This window comes from Aedes aegypti, chromosome 3, assembly GCF_002204515.2.
Source record: "Aedes aegypti strain LVP_AGWG chromosome 3, AaegL5.0 Primary Assembly, whole genome shotgun sequence".
In the NCBI taxonomy this organism is placed as follows: domain Eukaryota; kingdom Metazoa; phylum Arthropoda; class Insecta; order Diptera; family Culicidae; genus Aedes; species Aedes aegypti.
The window spans coordinates 274,483,715-274,508,891 of record NC_035109.1 but is presented as its reverse complement, the minus strand read 5'-3'; the positions used below and the strand labels follow the sequence as shown (position 1 = coordinate 274,508,891).

The following is a 25,177-nucleotide window of genomic DNA, read 5'->3' as shown; positions in this document are numbered from 1 at the left end:
ACATAATTTGTGTACCATCCCTAAGGCCGGTAGTCCTCTACGGGCATGAAACGTGGACGATGCTCGAGGAGGACCTGCAAGCACTTGGAGTCTTCGAACGTCGGGTGCTTAGGACGATCTTCGGCAGTGTGCAGGATAACGGTGTGTGGCGGCGAAGGATGAACCACGAGCTCGCCCAACTCTACGGCGAACCCAGTATCCAGAAGGTGGCCAAAGCTGGAAGGATACGATGGGCAGTGCATGTTGCAAGAATGCCGGACAGCAACCCTTCAAAGATGGTATTCGCTTCGGATCCGGTTGGTACAAGAAGGCGTGGAGCGCAGCGAGCTAGGTGGGCGGATCAAGTGCGTATCGATTTGACGAGCGTGGGGCAGAACCGAGGATGGAGAGATGCGGCCACGAACCGAGTATTGTGGCGTGAAATTGTTGATTCAGTGTTATCTGTGTAGATGTTAACTAAATAAATGAATGAATGGGTATGAAGTTTGTGAAGTATGAACTAATTACCTAACTAATATCATTCAAATCAATTGAATGACAGTTGATAAATTGCGGTGGGCATAAAGTGGGTGGCAGCAAGACTAGACTGAATGTACAGAAGCTTTTGAATTAATCCGTCATTATCGTGATATTTGCTTGAGCTTGAGCTTGATTGGTCACCCATGGTTGCTACTCCAGTATCGCCAATGAGTGGAATTGATGATGCATTTAAAACTTACCCACAGTAGACCGGATATACCCCTGCATTTACGCCAGTTCACGCGGGAAGGTGTAGGGGTGGTAGTTTTATGACAGAGAGGATTGCTTGTTGGTTAGCAGACTGCCTGTATGTCAGGCGTAAGGAAAAGAAGAATGGAAGCGTAGGGAAACGATTTTTTTGTTTTTGTACATCTCTGGTTTTAGTAAATGTTTTGGACGACTACATCAACTGTGATATATTAAGCAGTGGATGGTAGAAGTGAAGATACAACTACAAAGTACGAGGAAATGGACGGGCCCGCGATTATAAAGCAAAATCGGTAGCCATTAGACCACCAACCAAGTCTTCATTGGTTTTAATCGTGATAGTAATGCACAAGATCTATTTTAAATTACAGAGTTTGCAAAGTTATTTAAAACCGTCAATTTCACTCATTTTTACTTAAAAATACCATCCTTATCATATTATCGAGCAAGCGATTTTTTTTCCAAGCAAACCGTTGGAGAGGTTTTACACCTTTTTCGGCCAACCCGTTCGATTGCGGGTTATAGGGTGGAGTTTTGGACATCTTGACCCCATTCACAGTAAGAAAAGTGTCGAACAATTCTAAATCGAATGGAGGACCATTGTCACTTACAGTGTAAGTTACAACTTCTTCTGCAATCCCGAAGTAGGCAAAAAAAAGAGTAGTGTTCGGCCCGTTTGATCTGTTGCTTGCTCCTTTGTGGGCGAGCGACGAAATCCGGATCAATTGTATCCGGATCGCGTTGCGCTGGTGAAAAAAACGAAGTGTGCGAGTAAAAACCAAAACGCGTCAGTAGTGTTTGGTCCGTTGAATCTGTTGCATGCTCCTTTGTGGGCGACGGAATCCGGATCAATTGTGGTTGGTTTGCGTAGTAACCGTACTATCGGTATCGATCATCCGTGTAAATGCTTTCGTATCTATTTCAAACTATATCTTTATCGTTTACCAAAACGAATCCTTTCCCATATCCAAAATCCAAGTGTTTTCTTGTGGAAGTGCAGAGGACCCCTCGGCTTCTATAAAGCAAGTTACACGTCAACATATCCCTCCCATCCTCAAATTGACCTGCATTCGGACGCAGCCGGCGCCGGTATTGCTTGTTATAATAATGAGAGCACCAGTACTTACACAATGAAGATGCTACTGATCCCGAGTAATGTCTGTTGGTTCCCTGTGTAAGTACAGCTGTTCTTGCAATAACGGAGTAGCAACTGCGGGCGGTCAATCATGCTCATGCTCATGCTCAATCCCGAAGTAGGCAAAAAAAGCATACACAGAACAGGTCTAAGTTAATCTTTTTAAAAGGCCGTTCACACCTTGACCGCGATGATTATACTTGTTCACGTGGAACCTGTATCAGTGAATCAAATTGCCATCAAAACAGATGCAAAACAAACAAGAAAGCAATCGATCTCACAAACGTTCGACCCAACTTTTACGTATTGGGATACAATTTTAAGAAACATTGTCATGGCAAACACAGGAGGCATTATTGTTGCAACTTGAAAACGTCATTAATCAGTTATTTTGAACACAAAATATAATTTGTTCTATGGTTGTTATTCGATAATGTGGCGATGATTACTAATTCGTTGAAAGTTCTCGAAAATCGCAATGCAAAGCCTAGAAAATCGTTACGCATGCGGTGAGTCATATTGTCATTGTCATATTCTGTTCAAGTTATAATAGACTATTGTGGGTGCAGGTCGTTATGCCGAAGGTCATTAGGCCGAATGCCGTTAGGCCGAAATAACATTTGATCATTTACTACTTTTTGAAATGGCTAACACATTCATCCGTGTTTTTTCCTTCTTTTAATCAAAGGCTATTCTCACAGCGGTTATTGTGGGCTTCTAGGTTCATTAGAACTATCGGCTATTTTCGGCCTAATGAACCTTTCGGCCTAATGGAATAGAACCCGTTCCTGCTGTCAACCTCTAAGCGTTGTCTCTTATGGTGCCTCTTTGGTTGAAGCATTGGAAATCATCTTCAATGATGAACCCGATGGGCATCATCTCGGCTATGATGCACATAAACTCTTTAAAACCCGTTTGGTATACACTTGCTACTCCTAAGCACATGATCGTACGTGCTTTCCAATCGCTTTAGATTAGTCCTTCCATACCTTAGTATGGATAGCGCCACGCCTGTCAGGAGCTTACGTTTGCTTACAATTACCTACAGCAGAGCCGTAAAACATCATCCTTAAAAGCGCCGTAGATGCCCGTTTAAGGCATGATCCATGTATCTGAATAAGGTTAACATGACCAAACTGTCCCACTAACTGTTGTATGGGATATTCTATAAACATGCGGCGATTATGCCAAGCAGGGTACAACAAAAAAATGGTTCACTACATGTTGATGACATCACCAAGCTGCAGGGATGTTTTCATTACACCACACTGGTAGATGATCATGCCTCATGCTGAGGCCCCTAACACTCTACTTCTTATTAACTTATGTAATATATTTCACTTACCTGCAACTGATTGTCCATATCAAGACTACTGGTAGGTAGAAGATAAGAAACATTATTAGTTGAAACTACTTACCTAGTTGATCATCATATTAGTCAATTGTACATTTTTTACATTAATTGGCTAGCACAAACAAAACTCTATGTCCTGGGACTGTAATATCGGAAATAAAGTAAGATATGTAATTGAAAGCTTGTTATAGATCAACTTTTATTCTCTGTCTCCATCGGAAACTCAGAAAGGTCCGCCAGAATTGTTTGCACCATTTCGACCTCGCTTCCTTCATCCGGGGCTTGGTTCACGGGATGACCATCCAGATTTTTCTCCTGCTCAGCACGCCTGTTCAGTGTACTCACAACAGTGAACCTGAACGCTTTCGACTGGTCCAACTTGTCTTTTTCGCCCGCTTGGAAGTGCTCCTTATAATGGTTCCGGAGATCAGTCATCAAACGGAACGCCGCATCGCATTGTTCGCATTTGTACGGATTGTCACCGAAGTGGGTTTTGCTGTGCTTGATCAGATCTCCAGTTTGGGCAAATGCGCGATCACAATGCGTGCACTTGAACGGCTTTTCTCCTGTGTGCGTTCGCACGTGTCGACTCAAATGGTAACTAGTTCGGAATCTGAAAGTTTGATACACAGAAGTGAATTTTCTAACTATGAAGTAAAGAAACTATAATCATATGTCGCAGTTGTAGGGCAAACGCTCCCTTAGTGGAGGTAGCTCCAATAGTGGAGGTAGTGTGTTTTGGCATGTTTCGCGCTAATAAATGATTATGTGATATTTTTGTATTATGTACGATGCGAAAATGATACAAGTAATCGAATAATATTCATGAAATTTAACCGTAAAACTATTTAAAACAATTATTTTGCTTAATTTTTTTGCTCCTTTGCACCTATAGTGGTGCATCAGTACCCATAGTGGAGGGTCCCATAAGAAATCAATGGTTTGCGCCACTAAAGGAACCATCCTTAAAATATACCTCCACTAAAGGAACAGTGTTCCTATTATTGGTGCAAGGCTTTTTGCAGGGAAATTTCAAATGAATCGTGATTTTTATACATTTGAATGATAGAAGGATTTGAGATCTATCGAATGATACGTTAAAATCATATATTTCATGATCTTAACACCGTGTTTTAGCAGTTTTCCCTTAGGTGCACCACTAATGGTACACTTGCCCTATTTGAAGAAATCTGTTTGTAAACATCTTCAGTTACACCTCAGACGCTAACTTGTGAGTTAGGGCGAAATCTCTCAACTTTAATGGGAGGCTACACGAGCTTGAAGTTTGTATGGAGAAAATCGACCAAATACCTGTTACAGATAAAACAATAAGACCACATCAGTTTAATTCACTGATGTTTTAGTTTTCTTCATAATATTTTTTATATTATGACCCTTCTTATCAATCTACAAAACTAACTGTTTATTTTGTTTGTGGCTTGACGATTTTCGAATCAATAGAAGAAAAGACTAAGTGCGCATCGTACATTCGTGCTGTGCGTAAACAAATTCTTTCTGCTCTCGGAAGTATTTAAATCTACCTGAAGCAATAAACCAACACTTCTCAGTGGAATACCTATAGGTAAACGAAAAGAATAGTACAAGTACTACCCGAATAAAAAATACAATACAGAAACAATATAACGTATTGTAACAGCACCATTCAATATATTGGAAATACAATACAGTATATTGTAAAATGACAATACAATTACAGTACAATATATTGTTTTGAACAATTCACTTTATGGTATATGAGATTTTTGCAATTTAATGTATGGGTGGTTAAGTATCGTAACAATACAAATATAGATATTTTCTCATGCAAACATTTTGAAAATATAATACGATGTATTGTTCATGTATTGTCTTGATTAGCAATTCGTGTATTGTTGTACAATACAAAAACAATTCAACGAACTGTATCATGGTTGCATTCGTCGTTACAGCTAATGTCAAGTGACTTCTAAAAACCTACTTATTTTTATTTTTTGAATATTTTTACCCAACATTTCTTGCTTTCTGAACTTGTTTTGTTTATTTCTTTCAGCAAAGCTACATAGAAAAAAGCAACAGTTGTTTTACGCGAAAATAGGAATTTGACCAAAATTGTAAGGTATAAAACCAATTGAAAACAATACAATGCTCTGTTACAATATATTATATTGTTTTTCAATTGTATATCCAAACAAGAATAATATTGCTTCGACATTCAATTACAATACGCTGTATTGTATCCAATACGTTATATTGTACATTAATGGTTTATTCCATTCACTGAATGATACGTTTTTATCCGGGTATACCATTGAATTTAGTACTATACCATTTAATTCCACAAGAGTTTGTATCCTTCGAGAGATACGCGTATTGCCGTCTTCAGTGTAGTGTATTAGACTCGACTTGTACACGACACTAAAGACGGCCTTACAGTTGAGGTCGAATTACGCGGGTCTACCCCATTTGGCATAAAGCCGTATGGCATAATGCCGTTAGGCCTTCAGTCGTTTGGCATAATAGCTGTTTGGCATAATGCCATTTGGCATAACGGTCGTTTGGCATAATCGCCATTTGGCATAACGGTCGTTTGGCATAATTGTGAAAACATTCAATTTGTTCAAATTCCTTCCATTAAGCAAAGTGGTGTGTATAAACTGCTCACGATCGTACATTCCGTTGTCAGTTAGTAATAGGACATACTTCTTATCATCATTTTTTCAAGGAAACCAATATCCAATAAAGCTCTTTTGGAATTGCACCATACATGACTTCCGGGGTCATTATTTCATTTATTTAGTTAACATCTACACAGATAACACTGAATCAACAATTTCACGCCACAATACTCGGTTCGTGGCCGCATCTATCCATCCTCGGTTCTGCCCCACGCTCGCCAAATCGATACGCACTTGATCCGCCCACCTAGCTCGCTGCGCTTCACGCCTTCTTGTACCAACCGGATCCGAAGCGAATACCATCTTTGCAGGGTTGCGGTCCGGCATTCTTGCAACATGCCCTGCCCATCGTATCCTTCCAGCTTTGGCCACCTTCTGGATACTGGGTTCGCCGTAGAGTTGGGCGAGCTCGTGGTTCATCCTTCGCCGCCACACACCGTTCTCCTGCACACCGCCGAAGATCGTCCTAAGCACCCGACGTTCGAAGACTCCAAGTGCTTGCAGGTCCTCCTCGAGCATCGTCCACGTTTCATGCCCGTAGAGGACTACCGGCCTTATGAGCGTTTTGTACATGGTACATTTGGTGCGGGGGTGAATCTTTCTTGACCGCAGCTTCTTGTGGAGGCCATAGTAGGCCCGACTTCCACTGATGATGCGCCTCCGTATTTCACGGCTAACGTTATTGTCAGCCGTCAGCAAGGATCCCAGGTAGACGAACTCGTCGACCACCTCGAACGTATCCCCGTCTATCGTAACACTGCTACCTAGGCGAGCCCTGTCGCATGTACTTTGTCTTGGCCGCATTCACCACCAGTCCAACTTTTGCTGCCTCGCGTTTCAGGCGGGTGTTCGGCCGACGATGTCCATATCATCCGTGAAGCAAACAAATTGACTGGATCTCGTAAAAATCGTACCCCGGCTGTTAAGCCCGGCTCTCCGCATTCTAGCGCAATATTGAACAACAGGCACGAAAGTCCATCACCTTGTCGTAGTCCCCGGTGGGATCCAAACGAACTGGAATATTCGCCTGAAACCTTCACACAATTTTGCACACCTTCCATTGTCGCTCTTATCAGTCTCGTGAGCTTCCCGGGAAAGCTGTTCTCGTCCATGATTTTCCATAGCTCTACGCGGTCGATACTGTCGTATGCCGCCTTGAAATCGATGAAAAGGTGATGCGTTGGGACCTGGTATTCACGACATTTTTGGAGGATTTGCCGTACAGTAAAGATCTGGTCCGTTGTCGATCGGCCGTCAACGAAGCCGGCTTGATAACTTCCCACGAACTCGTTTACTACGGGTGACAGACGACGGAAGATGATCTGGGATAATACTTTGTAGGCCGCATTTAGAATGGTGATCGCTCGAAAGTTCTCACAATCTAACTTGTCGCCTTTCTTGTAGATGGGGCAGATTACCCCTTCCTTCCACTCCTCCGGTAGCTGCTCTGTTTCCCAGATTGTGCCTATCAGCCGGTGCAGACAAATGGCCAGCCTTTCCGGACCCATCTTTATGAGTTCAGCTCCGATACCATCCTTACCAGTAGCTTTATTGTTCTTGAGCTAGTGAATGGCATCCTTAACCTCCCTCAAAGTGGGGGCTGGTTGGTTTCCATCTTCCGCAGTACTGACGAAGGCATTTCCTCCGTTGTCCCGTCCTTCATTGCCTGTGCTCTCAGCACCATTTAGGTGCTCGTCGAAGTGCTGCTTCCACCTTTCGATCACTTCACGCTCGTCCGTCAGAATGCTCCCATCCTTATCCCTGCACATCTCGGCCCGCTGCACGAAGCCGTTGCGGGATGCGTTGAGCTTCTGATAGAACCTACGCGTTTCCTGAGACCGGTACAGCTGTTCCATCTCGTCGCACTCCGTCTCCTCCAGGCGGCGTTTTTTCTCCCGAAAAAGCGGGTCTGCTGTTGCCGTTTCCGTTTATAGCGTTCCACGTTCTGCCGGGTCCCTTGCTGCAGCATGGCCGCCCGCGCTGCATTCTTCTCCTTCAAAACCTCCTGGCACTCATCATCGAACCAATCGTTCCGTCGACTCCGTCCCACGTACCCGACGTTGCTCTCAGCTGCATCGTTGATGGCTGAGGGATTCCACGGAGGCATGCAAGTCGATTCTGATCGACCATTTCAAAAATATCTGAAACTTTGCACAGTTTTTCAGTTCCATCTAAATCGTCATTTTCCGATATCAAATCTTCAAGTTGAGTCACGACTAACTTTTCAAAAGGGTGTATGTGAAAATGGTTAAAAAATATTCAAAAAGCTGCACAGCAAAAACGGTTCGTTCGATTGTTAGACAACTAAAGAAACGAAGTTAGACAACTAAATAAAGATTCCAAAAAAAATACACACAGTAAAAAAAAATTTTTTTTTGCATTAAAAAACATCATTTTTGTCACAAAAACTCAAATATCTCAAAACCCTATCGGAATACCAACGTAATTTTTTGAGGGAAAACGGTCCATTATATTAGCTATCTACCATAAAAATTTGGTGATGGTAAGCCAATAAACACAGATACATTATTGATCGTCAATCAGTTCGGACGCGTTTTTAATCGCTCCCGGTCGCGCACTTTTCATTTAAATTGTTATTGCTAACGTTTAGTTTTTTTTTTGTACGTGCTAGATACCGGTGTAAAGTGTTTTGTGAAAATGAATTGTGAAATTTGCTTGTTGGACTCCGTTACCGAGTCAATTATGTGGTCGTGCATTGGGTGCTCCCGTAAATTTCACCCTGCTTGCGTGGGAGTCAATATTCAAAGAGGATCGCTCCGGAAGAAGGAAAGAAGAATGGACACTTCATCCTTTGTGTTACCATGCTGCAGTTCATGTCAAACCATGGTTACTGCAAGCTTTGAGTTTAAGTCGCTTGCTGATCAACAGGCGCAACTAGCAGAACAAATTAACAAGAACAAGGAGGTGATCCATCGTTCGATTCAACCGAACAGTTTGGGCGTGATCGATGAAGCCATTGACCGGTTGGAAGCTCTAGTGACCGATGTCAAAAATCAGCTCGCGACGGCAAAAAGCAGTTGTTTTGCTGGCAATGTAAATTCTGTTAAAAACCACATCACTGCGATGTTTGATGCTGCGCTTGAGACTTCCAAATCAAGCATATCAACGGCAGTGCAGTCAATAGCAAACAATATCACTGACGAGGTGAAAGGTCTTAGCAAAGATGTAAGAGAATTAGCATCTTTGACCTTAGACATAACTTCGTTGGAGCCTATGAGAAACAACCCATTACTGGAAATAGATATTTTGAATGAGCTGAAAGCCATATCAGCAAATATTATGACGAACTCCAGCACCGAAGTTGAATCACTAGACCCCACATTGGATTCACCTCCCAGTTTAAATGCTGAATTGAATGCAATAAAAGAGGACAACTCTGGCTGGCGACTTTTAGGTACGAGGAAAGTATGGAAAGCGAATTGGGAGGAATACGACAAACGCCAACTCCGCCGCTTGGATCAGCAAAAGCAGGCCGAGAAGGCTCGAAGGCGACGTAAGCGGAACGCAACTCGGAATTCTACAACCAGCAGAAACAGCCGTTTGGAAAATAATGTAAACAACGATTGCAACAACAATTACACCAATGCCCCGCGCCGCACAGTTTTCGGCAGTCGTAGATACGATAACGACAACAGCAATAAATCTAATATGAACGCAAATTATCTTCCACCCGATCGTGAACTCCTTGCGGCGGCAAAAAATCAATTTTCTCGACCACCATCTAATTATCGTCCAACTATTCGATTTGAAAAACGGGAAACACTCAACCCTTATCAACCGGACGGCCCCACGAATCCACAACACATCATGACACAGAGAAGTCCACCTTCACCACCTTGCGAAGCATGCGCATGCAAACATTCGTGTTTTCGTCGGACTTGACGCTCTCTTCAGAGGAAGTAGATTACAACTTGACGCGTTCTTCAGAGGTAGAGTATAAGCAAACGACCCAGATAGCATTAGATAGTTTTAATGAAATTAACTCATCGAGTTCTTCAGTTAACTCATCAGGTACTTCAAATGAAATTATAATTTATTGTCAAAATTTTAACAGGATGAGAAGCGCAGCCAAATTGACTGAAATTCATCGTAAAGTATCAGGTTGCGCATACTCTGTTATTCTGGGAACTGAAACGAGTTGGGATGAGAGTATACGGAGTGAAGAAATTTTTGGAAATAATTACAATGTTTATAGAGCTGATCGTGATTATCAATGGTCTGAAAAAAGTCGGGTGGCGGAGTTTTAATCGCAGTTTCAGCAAAATTGAACTCTGAAATTATCGTTACCACTAAATTTAAAGAATTTGAGCACGTGTGGGCGAAAGTGCAATTGTCTGGCGAGACACATATTTTTGTCTCCGTATACTTTCCTCCTAACAATGCGTGCAAAGAAACATACGATAAATTTTTTAGTGTAGCGGAAAATGTTATGTCTAGTTTACCCCCTGAAGTTAAGATTCATATTTACGGTGATTTTAATCAACGCAACATTGATTTTATACCAGATATGGACAATGATTATATATTACTCCCAGTCATTGGAGAAAGTGAATTGCTACAGTTTATATTTGACAAAATTGCAAACTTAGGTCTTAATCAAATCAATCATGTAAAAAATCAACAAAACTGTTATCTTGATCTCTTGCTGACAAACGTCTCTGATGACTTTTGTGTTAATGAGGCATTGACTCCACTTTGGAAAAATGAAGTGTTTCATACGGCAATAGAATTTTCTCAGTTTATTTCTAATACAGATTTCTATATTGACAATGAATTCGAGGAAGTATTCGACTTTAATTCAGCTAACTATGACAACATTAGAAATAAATTAAATAACATTAACTGGCAATCGATTTTGAGAAGCAAAGATGATGTAAATAATTCAACAGAAGTTTTCTACAACTGTTTGTTCAAAATAATATTAGAAGAAGTACCAATCATTAAAAGAAGGTGTAATGGTTTTTCAAAACATCCTGTTTGGTTCAATAAAGAAATAATAAATTTGAAGAATCGTAAACAGAAACTACATAAAATTTACAAAAAGCATAAAAGTCAAGAGAATTTACAAGTATATTTGAATATGAGCGTACAGCTCAACTCAGCAATGCGATTGGCATATGAAAGCTACAACTCCAAAACTGAGCAAGAAATCAAAAACTGTCCAAAGAATTTCTTCAACTATGTTAAATCTAAACTAAAATCCAATAACTTTCCTTCTACAATGTATTTTAATGAAAAGGTTGGCCATACCTCACAAGATATATGCAACTTATTTTCAATTTTTTTTCAAGAAGTATACACAACATACTCTGAAGCTGATCGTGATTATGAATATTTCGATTTCCATCCTGAATTTCCTAACGATGTTGGTATCAGTCATATAAATGTGCATGAAATATTGAATGGTTTGAAAAACTTGGATGCAACCAAAGGAAATGGACCGGATGGAGTTCCACCAATCTTCATGAAGACTTTAGCAATTGAATTAACTACTCCCTTATTTTGGCTCTTTAATATGTCACTGGAGTCTGGAGTCTTTCCAAAGATGTGGAAAAGCTCATACCTTGTTCCCATTTTCAAATCTGGCAAAAAATCTGATATTATTAACTATCGTGGCATTGCCCTTATTTCGTGCATCCCGAAGCTCTTTGAGGCCATCATAAATGAAAAAGTATTCATCCAAATCAAAAACAGAATAACTACAGCGCAGCACGGCTTTTTTAAAGGGCGATCGACAGCCACTAATTTGCTCGAATTTGTAAACTATTCATTGAGTGCTATGGAAAATGGAAATCATGTAGAAGCTTTATACACAGCATTTGACCGTGTTGATATACCCATGCTTATATTTAAACTGCAAAAAATTGGTATTGAAGCCAAATTGCTGAAATGGATTGAATCATATTTAACCACTCGCGAGCTAATAGTGAAATTCAAAGGAAAAAAGTCAGCTCCAATACATGCCACTTCAGGGGTTCCACAAGGCTCTCATTTAGGTCCGCTTTTGTTTATACTGTTTGTGAACGATTTGTCGTTTATTCTTGACAAAATGAAAGTATTAATCTATGCTGACGATATGAAACTTTATTTAGAAATAAAAACTGCACAGGACATACATACTTTTAAACACGAAGTACAAATCTTCCACACGTGGTGTCAGAAAATCCTACTACAACTGAATGTAAAAAAATGTAACCTGATATCTTTTAACAGGAAAAGAGACATTCCCAATGTAACAATAACTTTAGGCAATCAAAATGTTGAAAAATGTAATAGAATCAGAGACTTAGGCATAATTTTAGACTCAAAACTTACTTTCATTGATCACTATAACACTATGATAAATAAAGCTAATAATATGTTAGGCTTCATTAAACGCTTCGCTTATAACTTCAATGATCCATACACAATAAAAACATTGTTCATTGCCTATGTTAGATCAATACTTGAATATTGCAGCATAATTTGGTCACCCTTTTCAACAGTACATGATGAAAGAATAGAGTCGGTGCAAAAACAATTTTTATTATATGCTCTTCGCAAATTAGGTTGGACAGAATTTCCATTACCATCTTACAAAGCTAGATGTATGTTGATTAATATTCAAACACTAAGAGAGCGTCGTGAATATGCAATGATTTCATTTATAAACGATATTGTATCCCATAAAGTTGATTCACCAGAATTATTATCTAAATTAAACTTTTATGTACCATCCAGACGATTACGCCATCGAGAACTATTTGCAATCAACTATCACCGTACTAATTATGCAAAATTTGGGCCAATGAACCAAATGATGACTACTTATAATAAACATTACAATTCAATCGATTTAACTTGGTCCAAAGCGAAGCTAAAACAATACTTCCGCACATTATCTTAAGAAGAAAAATTAGGTAATTGAATGTAGAAGTGTAACTAGCGCATAAGAAACTCTCTGTAACGGTCTACAAACATGATTGACGACAATAAATAAATAAAAAAAAAGTTATGACATTTCAAATATTTCACAAATTTGACACTTAGCGAATTTTTTTTTTTTCATTGTTAATTTTTTTTAGGACCGCAGTTTGTTGCTGAATTTTTTGTTAAGGGTACCACATGAGGTTAACAAGTTGTTTTCATGATATTTTATTTAATTATTCATAACTATTATAGCATCTATTAGAAAGTTAGACGCGATCTAGTGTTGTGATCTAAAGTCTTGATAGTGTCATATTTTTATTGTACGTAACTGAAGTAAAATTCTCTCAATAGTGTTGAAACCTTTTGATAAAAGAAACCTATAAGAAATCTAATATTGAAGACAAAAGCTACAAAAAAAAGTTTTCTATACAGGTATACGACTAGTTTACCTGCAAAATGTTTACCTCGTAGAGAACAAGGCGGGTCTATACCCAGGTGATCTAGTATACGTAAAGCAGATCGGTTTTCTCGGCGCTGGTTTTCTCCACAAAGTTAAAATCTGATTACTCCTTGGTAGAGAATAGACTTTGTTAATCATATTTGGGAGAAAGCGAGTAACTTCAACAACATCAAAAACATGATAGGTACATACCATGAACATACTCACGAAAAAGCTAAAACTATACTACCACTATGGTTATAAAAGATTTAATTGTAAAATTTTTCTTCAGTCAAGCAAACGACACCAAACTAGTCAGTGAAAACTTAAAAGTGATTTTGTTTATTAAAATCTAACGAGCAACATGAGTAGTCGCTTTCTAAACTGTTGCAGGCCGTTTGCAGAAAAAAAGTGTTCGGAAGAGCTACGAAATCTCACCGAAAGCACCATAGATAAACTGAAAGCGGCTGGTTATGCTCCAATGTCTACATTGAATACAAATTTACGCATTTGTACGTCCTGCCGTTTAAACGTTGACAAACGGGCAATCTGTACATCATCGGTGGATCAGGTTGCAGGAAGTTCGAAAACAACAACAACTGAGGAATTACTAGATGCACCGACAACAACTGAGGAGTTACCAGAAGTACCAAGTGCAGATAGTCTTGCCACGGTACCATCAGCGACATCTGTTTCAACAAATCAATCAGAAGATGAGTGCATCCAGAAGGTCAACATCGAACGCTTCAACGAAGGGATAGCTGGAATAAAAGTGACTCCGATTAAATGGACGAAGATGGGTTACGTCAATTATCCCGAGAAAAAATACCGTGAAATCAACGAAGCTGTACGAAGAAACCTCTTCAAATTAGGACCTGAGGATGTGGAAAATACAGACTACGATGAGGTAATTATGAATATGAAGGAAAGGTTCTCGAATCTAGCCACGACAAGGGAAGAAAAATTATTGATTTTGTCGATGCTGCCAAGCTCGTGGTCTATTCAAGACGCCATTGATGAGTTCAAAACCAATAGAAATACAGCAAAGAAGGCAAAACAATTCAAAAATAACTGTCTTGCAACCAAAAATGCTAGGTCGAGTACTTCATTAACAGATGAGACAAAAGAAAAAATAATTCAATATTTTGAAGACGATGAAGTAAGTAGAGCTATGCCTGGCCAAAAAGATTATGTATCTGTAAAAAAAGATGGAAAGCGTCAAGCAATCCAAAAACGATTAATGATGACTACTTTGAAAGAAGCGTATACACGCTTCAAGGAAATTAACGAAAATATTAAGGTAGGTTTTTCCTCATTTGCAAGCCTTCGTCCAAGGCAATGCAAGCTTCTATCCAATTCAGGAACACATAATGTTTGTGTGTGCACAACACACGAAAATATTAACCTAATCTTACATAGTTTGAAAAGAATCAATGTATCAAAGGATATTAAAATGTTAACTGGTAGTCTTTTGTGTGAAAATACAACATCAAATTGCTATCTACGATCTTGTTCGGATTGTCCAGATTCTTCATCATTGGAAAATACTTTATTCGCTGAGTTTGAAGAAAATTATATTGATCAGTTATCATTTGAGCAATGGGTGACCACGGATAGGTGTGACCTAGAAACTATTGTAAAACCTGTAGATGAGTTTGTGTCATTTTTTTGCTTGAAATTAGAAAGTTTAATTCCTCATGACTTTATTAAAACAGAGCAATCCCGCTTTTTAAAAAATACGAAAAATACATTACAAGATGGTGAATTTTTAGTCATTTGTGATTTTTCTGAAAACTATAGCTTTGTAGTGCAAGATGAAGTGCAGTCCCATCACTGGAACGTACAACAAGCTACAATTCATCCATTCGTTATTTATTTCAATGGAAGTACGCAAATTGAACATTTTAGTTTTATTGTAATTTCCGAAGATTTAAGACACTACTCAGTATCTGTAAATTTGTTCATTGCCAAAATGATTAACTTTTTACGCGTTGATAAGGATAAAGAAATCAGAAAGATATATTTCATGTCTGATGGAGCAGCATCGCAGTACAAAAACCGTAAGAATTTTTCGAGCCTATGTCAATTTAAATGAAAGTACGGAATTGATGCAGAATGGCATTTCTTTGCTACGTCACATGGCAAAGGTCCTTGTGATGCTATTGGAGGAACCATAAAGCGCATGGCCACAAGAGCAAGTTTAGCCAAAGAACGTGAGCATCCAATTAAAACTGCAAAAGAACTATTTGATTGGGCGAATCGCAGAAAAGAAGAAGATTTAACAAAATTATCATTTTGTTTTACTACTACTGAAGAGTACGAATTAACGGCATCAGAGCTCAGCGAGCAATATAATAACGCGAAAACGATCCAAGGAACCCAAAAATTTCACTGTTTCATTCCATTGTCAGAAAATAAAATTAAAGCAAAACTATACTCGAACTGTACTGATAATGATGCAAAAGTGTTCGATATTGTAAAAAAATTGAATAACAATAAATAAATAAATAAGTATTAATAAAATGTTTTCATGATCTCATAACGCATACCCAAATCCAAAACTTTTAAAGTTTATATATAACATTTAGAAACTCATCGATCATACTCTAAAAAGAAATATCCTGGTAAAAAAAAAATTATGTTCGTGTAATCTGTTAATTCATTTTAATTTATACATATATACATATACATATAATATTTATACATATACATAATATTTATACATATAATATACATAATACTAATGAATACATGAAAACGACTTGTTTAATTCACGCAAGGCCCTTAACAATAAAATCAGCAACAAACTGCGGTTCCCGTAATAATTTACACCGAAAAAAAAAATTTTTTTTCTACTAAATGTGAAAATTGTGACATGTTTGAAATGTCATAACTTTTTTGTTTATTGGTTTACCATCACCAAATTTTTATGGTAGATAGCTAATATAATGGACCGTTTTCCCTCAAAAAACTACGTTGGTATTCCGATAGGGTTTTGGGATATTTGAGTTTTTGTGACAAAAATGATGTTTTTTAATGCAAAAATTTTTTTTTCTAATTTCATAATAAGTTTTAGTTTGCTCAAAACTGATTAATTAACTCAAATAATTTTATGAATTATAGTTTGATTATTTTTTTATTTGTATTTTTCATAAACCTATTACATATGCATTGAGGTAAAAGTTCTCTGTATGAATATATTTAAATCATTTGAAGGGTTAGTCCTCAGAACCCACCTGAATAGAAAAATATTCGAATATTTTGATGCGATTTTTATTTTCGAAAATGGCCAAATAAATCATTTTTCTTAAAGCGCAGTATTTATTCAGTTGTGAAGAAATGTTATTTCAAATGTAGCTGGCTATAGAAATTTATTTAATCAATTCTGTCAAAGAAATTTCCATTTTTCTTGTACGGAAAAACATCCCGAGCAGGCGAAAAAAGCTTAGCAATAGAAAATATAATATGGATAGCTAAAAGTGATATTAACTTGATAGATATATGATATAAAATATCTGGAAATGATATCTAAAATAAACTACTACAACAAAATTGGCATGTCATATTTAGATTCTGCAAGATTTTACCACTAGCTGTGAGCTATTCATTAGATCTGCGAAATTTTTCATAGGTTTAGAAGTTTATTTTAGTATATTTTATCTCTTATGTCAATCAAGCCAATATCACGCTTTGTTTGTCAGTACTTTGCTCCTACTCGGAATACTTAGCTTAAATGTTTATTTTTGTTTTTCACAATAATTCTGCATTTCTGGAGACTGACCATGTTTATTTTCTGAACAGCTAATTCAAAAGTTTTAAGAAAGCATAATTTATGAGCTTTGAAATGCATTCGGAACTCAACACGAATTTCGGATATTTTGTCCATTTTATGAAATTTAGCTATAGTGTGATCGCTTTTACAAGGGTTATTTATTGCTGAACAATGTGTTTGTTAATCGTCATTTTGGCCTCTATACTCCACTGCACTGTGACGTCACGCTTCAATTTTGACAGGTACTGGTCCTGTTGTTTACAGTTTGGACTTAGTACTTTTTTCGAATCATTCTTAATTTCGTGAAAGTTTGCTGCGAAAAGAGGTCAAATCCACTGCAGATACCCACGGATCGTATTATTATATCTTCCTACCGTGGAAAATCGTCACCATCAGCATGCTGGTGATAGAAATGCGAAGATGAAAAAATGATGGAAAAAACGACTAAGTCCGAAACGTAAACAACAGGACCAGAAGCTGTCAAATAAGTGAGGTTAGGCTCGTCATATGCAGCGCTTTATTGGATCGACTGTTCTTATAATATACTGAAGCTGAATTAGGATTTTATAAGATACTTATTCAGCTCTTATTCATGCTTATGTTAAACATGTGGGAATAGCTGAAGTGCGACGCAAGTAAAACGTTAGTTCGTCTTCTGAATATCCTTTTATACATATACATTTGTTTAGTGGAATATTGGCTTTTTAATTGGGGGAAACATGCATTGTTCAGCTCATTTGTAGAACAATAAGGACTAGTCGAATGAGAATCTTTGGAAACGTTTAATAAGTGGCGATTCAACTTTTGTTCATTCTAATGCATAACGTTGAACATTGATCTAAGTTTGTGTTAAAAAAGCACCTTCTCAGCTCTTTATAGAGCAAATTTTTTATTCAGCTGCCATTACCATTATTGAACAATAATAAAACATGCATGCTTGTTTGTGGCTCTGAATTGTTTACACGTTGTTTTACATCGATAGTTCTCTTCTTACTTTTTGTTTCTCGAGCAGCTTTTTCCTTATTTCGTTTTCCTTATTTTGTTCCGTCTCTTTGTCAATTCTCGGAACTCCTCGCTCATAGCCACTGCTGGTGGCCGTGGACGATTCAAATTCGCACGTTTTGGTGTTTTTCTCAAAACCGTTGGTATGATGAATGCTTTCTCAAGAAAATCCTCTCTGCTGTTTATGTCTTCAGCCGGACGTGATGACTTTGACGAGCTTACAACACTAGTAGGCTCTAACGGAAGTACAAGCCAATTTTCCTCAAGAGATTCTCCATTCTTAATGCTGTCCTAAGTGTTGCAAAATTTAGGATGTCTGCAGTTCTAGTGCGCTCATCAATAAACATAATTAAGATGAATCATTGGAATGAGTGCATTATAAAAAATATTACCTTCAAGGAAAACTTCGGCGAATCCATGGAAAGCATCAACTAGTTCGGAAGATATTTCGTTGGCCGAACGGGATTCATGATTTTTCTTGATATACTGCCATACACACGGCATCAGCTTGGTGTTCTATAAACAACTTTAGCTGACCAACTTTAAGATAGTCCTCAAGAGATGAAAGTAATCCAACCTGTGCATCTTCGGGGTCACTGGACTTGTATGTGTCATTACTTGTCACTTCAAGCTCTGCATTGTGGACCTCTGGAAGCATCGCGTAATTTACGGCGTTAGGGTCCCAAAACACGAGACCACATTTTCGAAAACCTTCCTGTCATGTGTTCTTCAAATTTACCATCGACAGCTTTCTTAAGCAGCGGTGTGAAATCGTGCTTGATGATTGCCTCTCCCGCATGAGTCCTCCATTATACCAGCCTTTTGTTCCAACGAGCTTTGAGAGGTCTGAAAAATGCCACATCCAGAGGCTGAAGAATGTTGGTTGCATTCGGGAAGAGACAAATCAACTTTATTCCATTTTATCTACAAAACTCTGTGATTCGATAACAGACGTGAGATTTGTGACCATCTACATATACAATTACCAGAAGAGTAATTTTCATCTTGAGAAGCCAAGGATGAAAAATATTCTTCAGATAATAGTAAAACGTCTTCTGGTTCATCCAACCCGCTTGGGTCTTTCCCACTGCTCAGTAAGAGGGAGCATGTCTGGCTATTTCAGCTGGCATTCGCTGTTTGTAGAGGAACAGAAAAAGAGGAGCCAAACTTTCTGCCGCGTTAGCCGCAAATAAAGTGGTATATGCTTCTTTCTACGAATTTGCGCAGTTCGTGTGTAGGTACTTATTTGGCTCCGGTTTTGGCAAAAACTTCTTCTCCGGTTGGAACCAGACCGGTACAGTTGCCCGTTGCTTTGACAGCGCACTAGGAATTCAACGAGATATGTTGGGATGCCGTCTGAGGAACATTTTACACCACTTTCTACCGGGAATTCCATCGTTGAACGGGCTTTTTCTGGCGGATAATTAGAACAATAGAATTCAAAGAATATTACCTTCCTTGCTATTGCGATTTTTTTCACCACTTAGACTTTAGTGATCTGAATTTCGTCTTTCTCAGATTTCGCCTTCGATTTCGCACAACAAAACCAGCTGGTCCTCCGTAAAGAGTCTAAATTATAAAGAGACGAAATCTGATCATATTCAAAATAAATCAGCTAGCAACTATGCCAAATCTATTACGCAGCACTGCCAATGTTGAATCCCACGCTAAAAGTGAGTCACAGGTTTTATGTGTTTTCACAGGTTTGAGTAACGAATGAAAAATTGACTGAATGTGTGGGAAACCAATGTCTCGCATAACTTCTGATCTCGCCCTAAAAGCCATTGGTAACCATGTGTGTAGCTCGTTGATTCTGCGTATTTGAATGGATTTTCATGTCATTTAACAACGCTATAGGGAAGAAAGGATCAATATCTACCTGCCCGTGATGTTGGTTTGGATGCTTATTCTTTCATTTGCTCAGAAACAACGAGCTACGCACGTGGTTACCAATGGCTTTTAGGGCGTTATCTCAGAGTATGCGAGATGTAATGAGTAGAGCATTCTTTATGCAAAGCATGAAAATTGCAACCGACACTCAAGTATTCAGAAAATATGCTACTTCAGAAGAAGCAAAATTTTCGTGGGCGGTAACATTTTTGTGTGAGTCGTTTTCAGCTTATGTGAAAAAGTGTTTGACAAGTCTCCTGCTCGATTGGAATGACATTGACAGTAAACTTGGAATTCCAATTGGAACATTTCGCTTCTTTGCTTATAGTTTCTTTAGTCCTCCGATGTTTACAGTCATCGTCATTGTTCTCATGCTCCAGCTGATCGTGTTCTCGCTGGTAGTGACTGAAATCAAGGATGAAAGGTGGATGGCATTTGAAAATGTACCAGAAGTATATTATTGGCAGCTTCTCAATTTCGTCATGAAAGTCTAATCATTCGTGAAAATTACAATATTACACCGCAGAAATATTCATCACAACACAGTTCTATCACGAAAATTATTGAGATTTCTTACGCGCCATACAATTTATTTTTGATATTCATACAAAAAATCTTACCATGGGGGGAGGGGGGGTTGAAAAACCCCGAAATTTCTCTTACGTAATTAATGGACCGCCCCTAATTTCTGAGACGTCCGATTTGAAAACGGTCTTCGGCAAAGTTGTAGCTGATGATGAACGTATCTTACATTTTCAACATAGCTCTATTCCCCAAGATCACATGGGCAAACACTATGACTGATTGAATGATTTGCTTGCTTTTCCCATAGTAATTCCCATATAAACTTTGAAGGACTTGTGCAGTCTCAATTTTCATCCGAATGAGCTCAAATTTTGGGAGGACACTCAGAATTTGATCCTGAATCGAATGAGCGGTGTGGAGCAAAAACGATTTTTTGAACCACTCTAATATGCCATGTTCAAAACCAAAAGCAGTCCACTTTGGTTTAAAACTCACTAATTTTTTTATCGGATAACGTTTCTCTAATTGATGAAAATAATTAATTAAATATTTAAAACTAAAATGCTCGTTTTTTGAATTGTAAAGAGCACGAACTGTTCAATTTTCTATCAGCTAATAACATACATATATGAGTTATTACTGAAACTTTTTTGAAACCTGGATTCAAACTCAAAAGAGATCCAAACTGTTTTTGCTTATCGTAATTATCGACTTGATGGGGGCATGTGGGGGAGTTTCTATCATCATTCATAGGCGTACAAAACATCGACTTTTTTCGTCGTTAGAAACCAACATTTTTCTGTTTCTGTAGAAACGCAGATTGGTAAATATCGTAAATAAGCTTTCTAGCTGCCTATTTACCTTTTTAATGCACTGGGGAGCAAGCTAATTTGCTTCAAACTGGCTTGCGGAAATTAACTACCAATAAATATCTGTTTGTTCATTATAAGTCAACCTAATCTTCTTACCTCCAATCACATAACTCACAAGGATACGGCCGTTCATCTAGAATACAAAAAAAAACAGTTTTAAAACCAACAAGAAAAAAAAAGATCCCAATTTACAAACCCGTGTGAGTCATATTGTGCTTCATCAGCGCGTGCTTCATCGTGAACCTCGATCCGCATATCTCGCAGTGAAATTTCCGTTCCTTGGTGTGCGTCAACATGTGCTGCTTCAGAGCAATTTTCGCGTGAAACTTCGAAGGACACATATCGCAAGCGAAGGACTTCTCTTTGTGGCGCAGAACGTGCTGATGCAGGCTCGAAGAGTAGGAAAAGGCTTTCCCGCATTCGGTACACAGATAGGGAGTGTGTCCTGTGCATTGATTCGAGTGCACTTTGATAGCGTAGGGCGTTTTAAATCCTTTGCCGCAATTTGGACAAGGATAGGGCTTGTCGATCAAATGAAACTTTTTGTGTTCTTCTAGCTTGGCCTCATCGAAGAAAACTTCATCGCATTTTCTGTAATGGCAAGGCAGTGCCTCGTTGGGGTGCTTTAGTCTCATGTGCTTGAATAGGGCAAAAGGACGATTGGCAGTTGCACTACATTTTTCGCACCGGAAGTTTCTGGGCTTTCTCGTTTTCTTTTTGGCCTGGTTTTCATTGGATTTCTTTTCTGCAGTTTTTATCGATTGGTCTTCATGACGTTCTGGTAATATTTGCGATGCCTATAAGAAATGTTAATTTAATAAAATGGGCACTTTGTGCATGCTGTATCTTCTAATTATTAATTAAATCGCAAATGGTTTTCTGCATATTGTTCGACTAATATGATTAATGATTAATCATGAAATCATAAATGTTTTTGAGCGGTAAATACAGCGGATAGGCAAAATTTTGCCCAAATTCAAATGCTTATAACTTTTATAAAAATTGATGAAATTGTCTGCATTCGTAAGCATTCTATGGCAAATTTGGCCTAGTTTCAGTCATTTCGGTCATGCATATTGGTCATCGGACACGGGAGATGTTCCGGATTTTCCGTGGTCATGTCCAATTCATATTTTTCTGTCGCTTGTAATTTTGTGCGATGTGAAGTTCTTTAGATGTTAACATTTTTACAAGAAACTAGAACCTGGGGGCAGTGGCCAATTAGGAACATGTGCGGTACCATATCAATATGGGTATCAAATTTTAATATTTTTGAGGGTGATGATTTCGATAGCATTTCCAGAACTACTGGCTGTCATGACCACTCTATAGTAGGTTTCAAGTACCCCGGGGGATGTGAGCAATTCAAAAAATGTTCGGTACCCTATCAATATGGGTAACGTACTTCAAGATTTTGGAAGCTGAGGCTTCCGGAAGCATTTTTGTTAGATATAAGAAAGCCATGACTTTGGTTTGAATAAAATTTTCTCTTTCTGTTCACACGTTAAGGTGAAGATGAATCGAAGCCAAAGTTGAAATTTTCAAGAGCACGGATCTGGAGAACCAAGCATCCGTTTAAGCTGAAAACTTAATCGATTGGTCACTATCTGGTGGTGACCAATCGATTAGGTTTTCAGTTCAAACGGGTGTTTGGTTCTCCAGATCCGTGCTCTTGAAAATTTGAACTTTGGCTTCGATTCATCTTCACCTTAAACGAACAAGTCGTTTTCATTCTTGTTTCAAGATACAATAGGTTATGAGCCTATCGTTTTCAAGCCGAAGCTCTGAAAATTCAAGATGAATTCCGAAAGTCAAGCAGGACTAAGCGGTAGTTCCGTGCAAGGAATTTCAAGTCTGCCAAGAATCGAGCGGTTATCCGGACGAGAGAACTGGGCTACGTGGAAGTTTGCCGTTCAAACGTACCTCGAGCTGGAAGATCTCTGAGGAGCCGTTATAACGCATTTCCTATAATTCTAACTATAATTCTAAAAGAACGCTGTTTCACAGAGATACATAATCTAAGAGGTTTCGGCGAGCCTCGTTGGATAAATGTATGACTCGTGCTGATAAAATCATTGTTTTGCAACTTGCTGCATACATAACTATTTTAATTCTTCTATTAAAAGCATTGTAGGATCCTATACTTTTATAACATCGTATACCTAGGTAATAGTAGTTGAAGGATGTACATAAATCTGGACTTGATTTCATTAATACCGTAAAGTACCCATATTTCGCGCGCGCTCCCTACTTCGCTCACTGTCATTTTAAACATGTTTTGCAAAAGACATTTTTTTGGCTGGTATATTTTAAATAATTCTACTTCAGTCATGATTATACAACTTGCAAATATACAATCCAATATGTATCAACTAATATGGATAAAATGGCAGTGAGCGAAATATGGTAGAGGTAGAGGTATCACAAGCAAGGTGTCCACTTTATAAAACGAAAAGTGCTTACCTGAGGTGGTTCCAGCTGAACAACATCTTCTAACCCTTGGCCTCCGGATTTACTTGGCTTTTTCGCTTTTTTCCTGACTTTACTCTCCTTGGGTTCTTTCTTAACGGCTCTTTTCGGCTTCTTCGACAGATTTTCAAGACATTCTGCAAATACTTCCGGCAACTGTATCTGAGTCGGTTCCAGTTCGACGGTATCTTCCAGTTCTTCCTTGATTTCCAGTTCCATAGGAGTCGCTAACATTTCTAGGAACCTTCGGTTGCTCTCGAGGCACATCTGATGCAGTTCATAGGCTTCATCAACTTTTGATTTACAGTTCAAGCAAACATTAAGAGGTAGTGCTAGAGCTTCAGTAGCCAATGGTTTTTCCTCCGACTGATCGGCAAATACTTGCGAACAAACTGCGATGAGTTTACTGTGAATACTGGGGCCATCCGAGTTGGACAAATTGAATATGTTTTCCGATGGAATATTGGTAACGTCCCGAGTGCATACCCGACACAGATCGGCCGAAATGGCTCCCACGCGCAATGCCATTCTGCACAGCAAAACTACAGAATTACGTGGATCTTTATCAATCAGGTACGGTAATGTTTTTCTTATACAGTGACCATAATTTCCCTGAAATTAATGACATTTTTTATAATTAGAATCCCGCTATGTTTAAAAATATGTAAGAACACACTTACCTTAAATACTACAATGTAAAATTCCACAAAATTGATAATCAACAATTCGAAAATGTAAATTTAAAAAATAAACAAAATTCAATCAGCGATCTTTTGAAGAAAACAAACCGAGATTGCCACTCTTTTCCAATCAGAATCCAACATTGGCTGCGTGCGCTACAAATATTTAACTGATGACATCGCATGGTGGGACAAATTTAGAAATGACGGTCAAAAGTAATAATTGGTATAGTACAGTGGGATTTCGTTTTATAGGTAACAAAGTCGAAATTTTAGGTTCTCGCATAACCTGTGATCTCGCCCTAAAAGCCATTGGTAACCGAGTGCGTAGCTTGGTGTTAACGAGCTATCGAATGAATTTATACGTTATTTACACTCAGAATCCGATTAAATCGTAGATAATTTAAATGATAATCATTTTTGTCATTTTTCTAGTTCACACGTAGTCTAGTTTTGAAGATATACATTCTTCACATAATAATTTAAACTACGCAAGTTTTGCACGCGCCAAATTTGACCAATGTATAACTCCAGCCGCTACCCACCATCATTGTTTTTTTTCACGTTGTTGGTGTCGATTTTGTCGTGGTAAAATTGTAGTTATTTGCGACTAAAATACGTGTGTGCCTCGCGCAAAAAATTGGACTTGAATCATCATTTGTTTCTGGACGACATGGGAAAATTATCGGAAGGAAATGGCCATAGAAC

At 38.4% G+C, this 25,177-nt stretch overlaps 1 protein-coding gene across 1 annotated transcript; it reads right to left on the bottom strand.

Annotated features, from left to right (window-relative positions):
• Positions 1-3,389: 3,389 nt before the first annotated feature.
• Positions 3,390-24,611, bottom strand: LOC5565510 (zinc finger protein 883). Its single transcript, XM_001649803.2, has 5 exons — positions 24,470-24,611; positions 23,784-24,401; positions 21,517-22,117; positions 21,417-21,453; positions 3,390-3,828 (listed from the first exon to the last, which is right to left on the bottom strand). Exons 2-5 carry the CDS (start codon positions 24,315-24,317, stop codon positions 3,408-3,410), a joined length of 1,593 nt encoding a protein of 530 aa, XP_001649853.2. The 5' UTR covers positions 24,318-24,401; positions 24,470-24,611; the 3' UTR covers positions 3,390-3,407.
• Between the last annotated feature and the right edge of the window lie 566 nt (positions 24,612-25,177).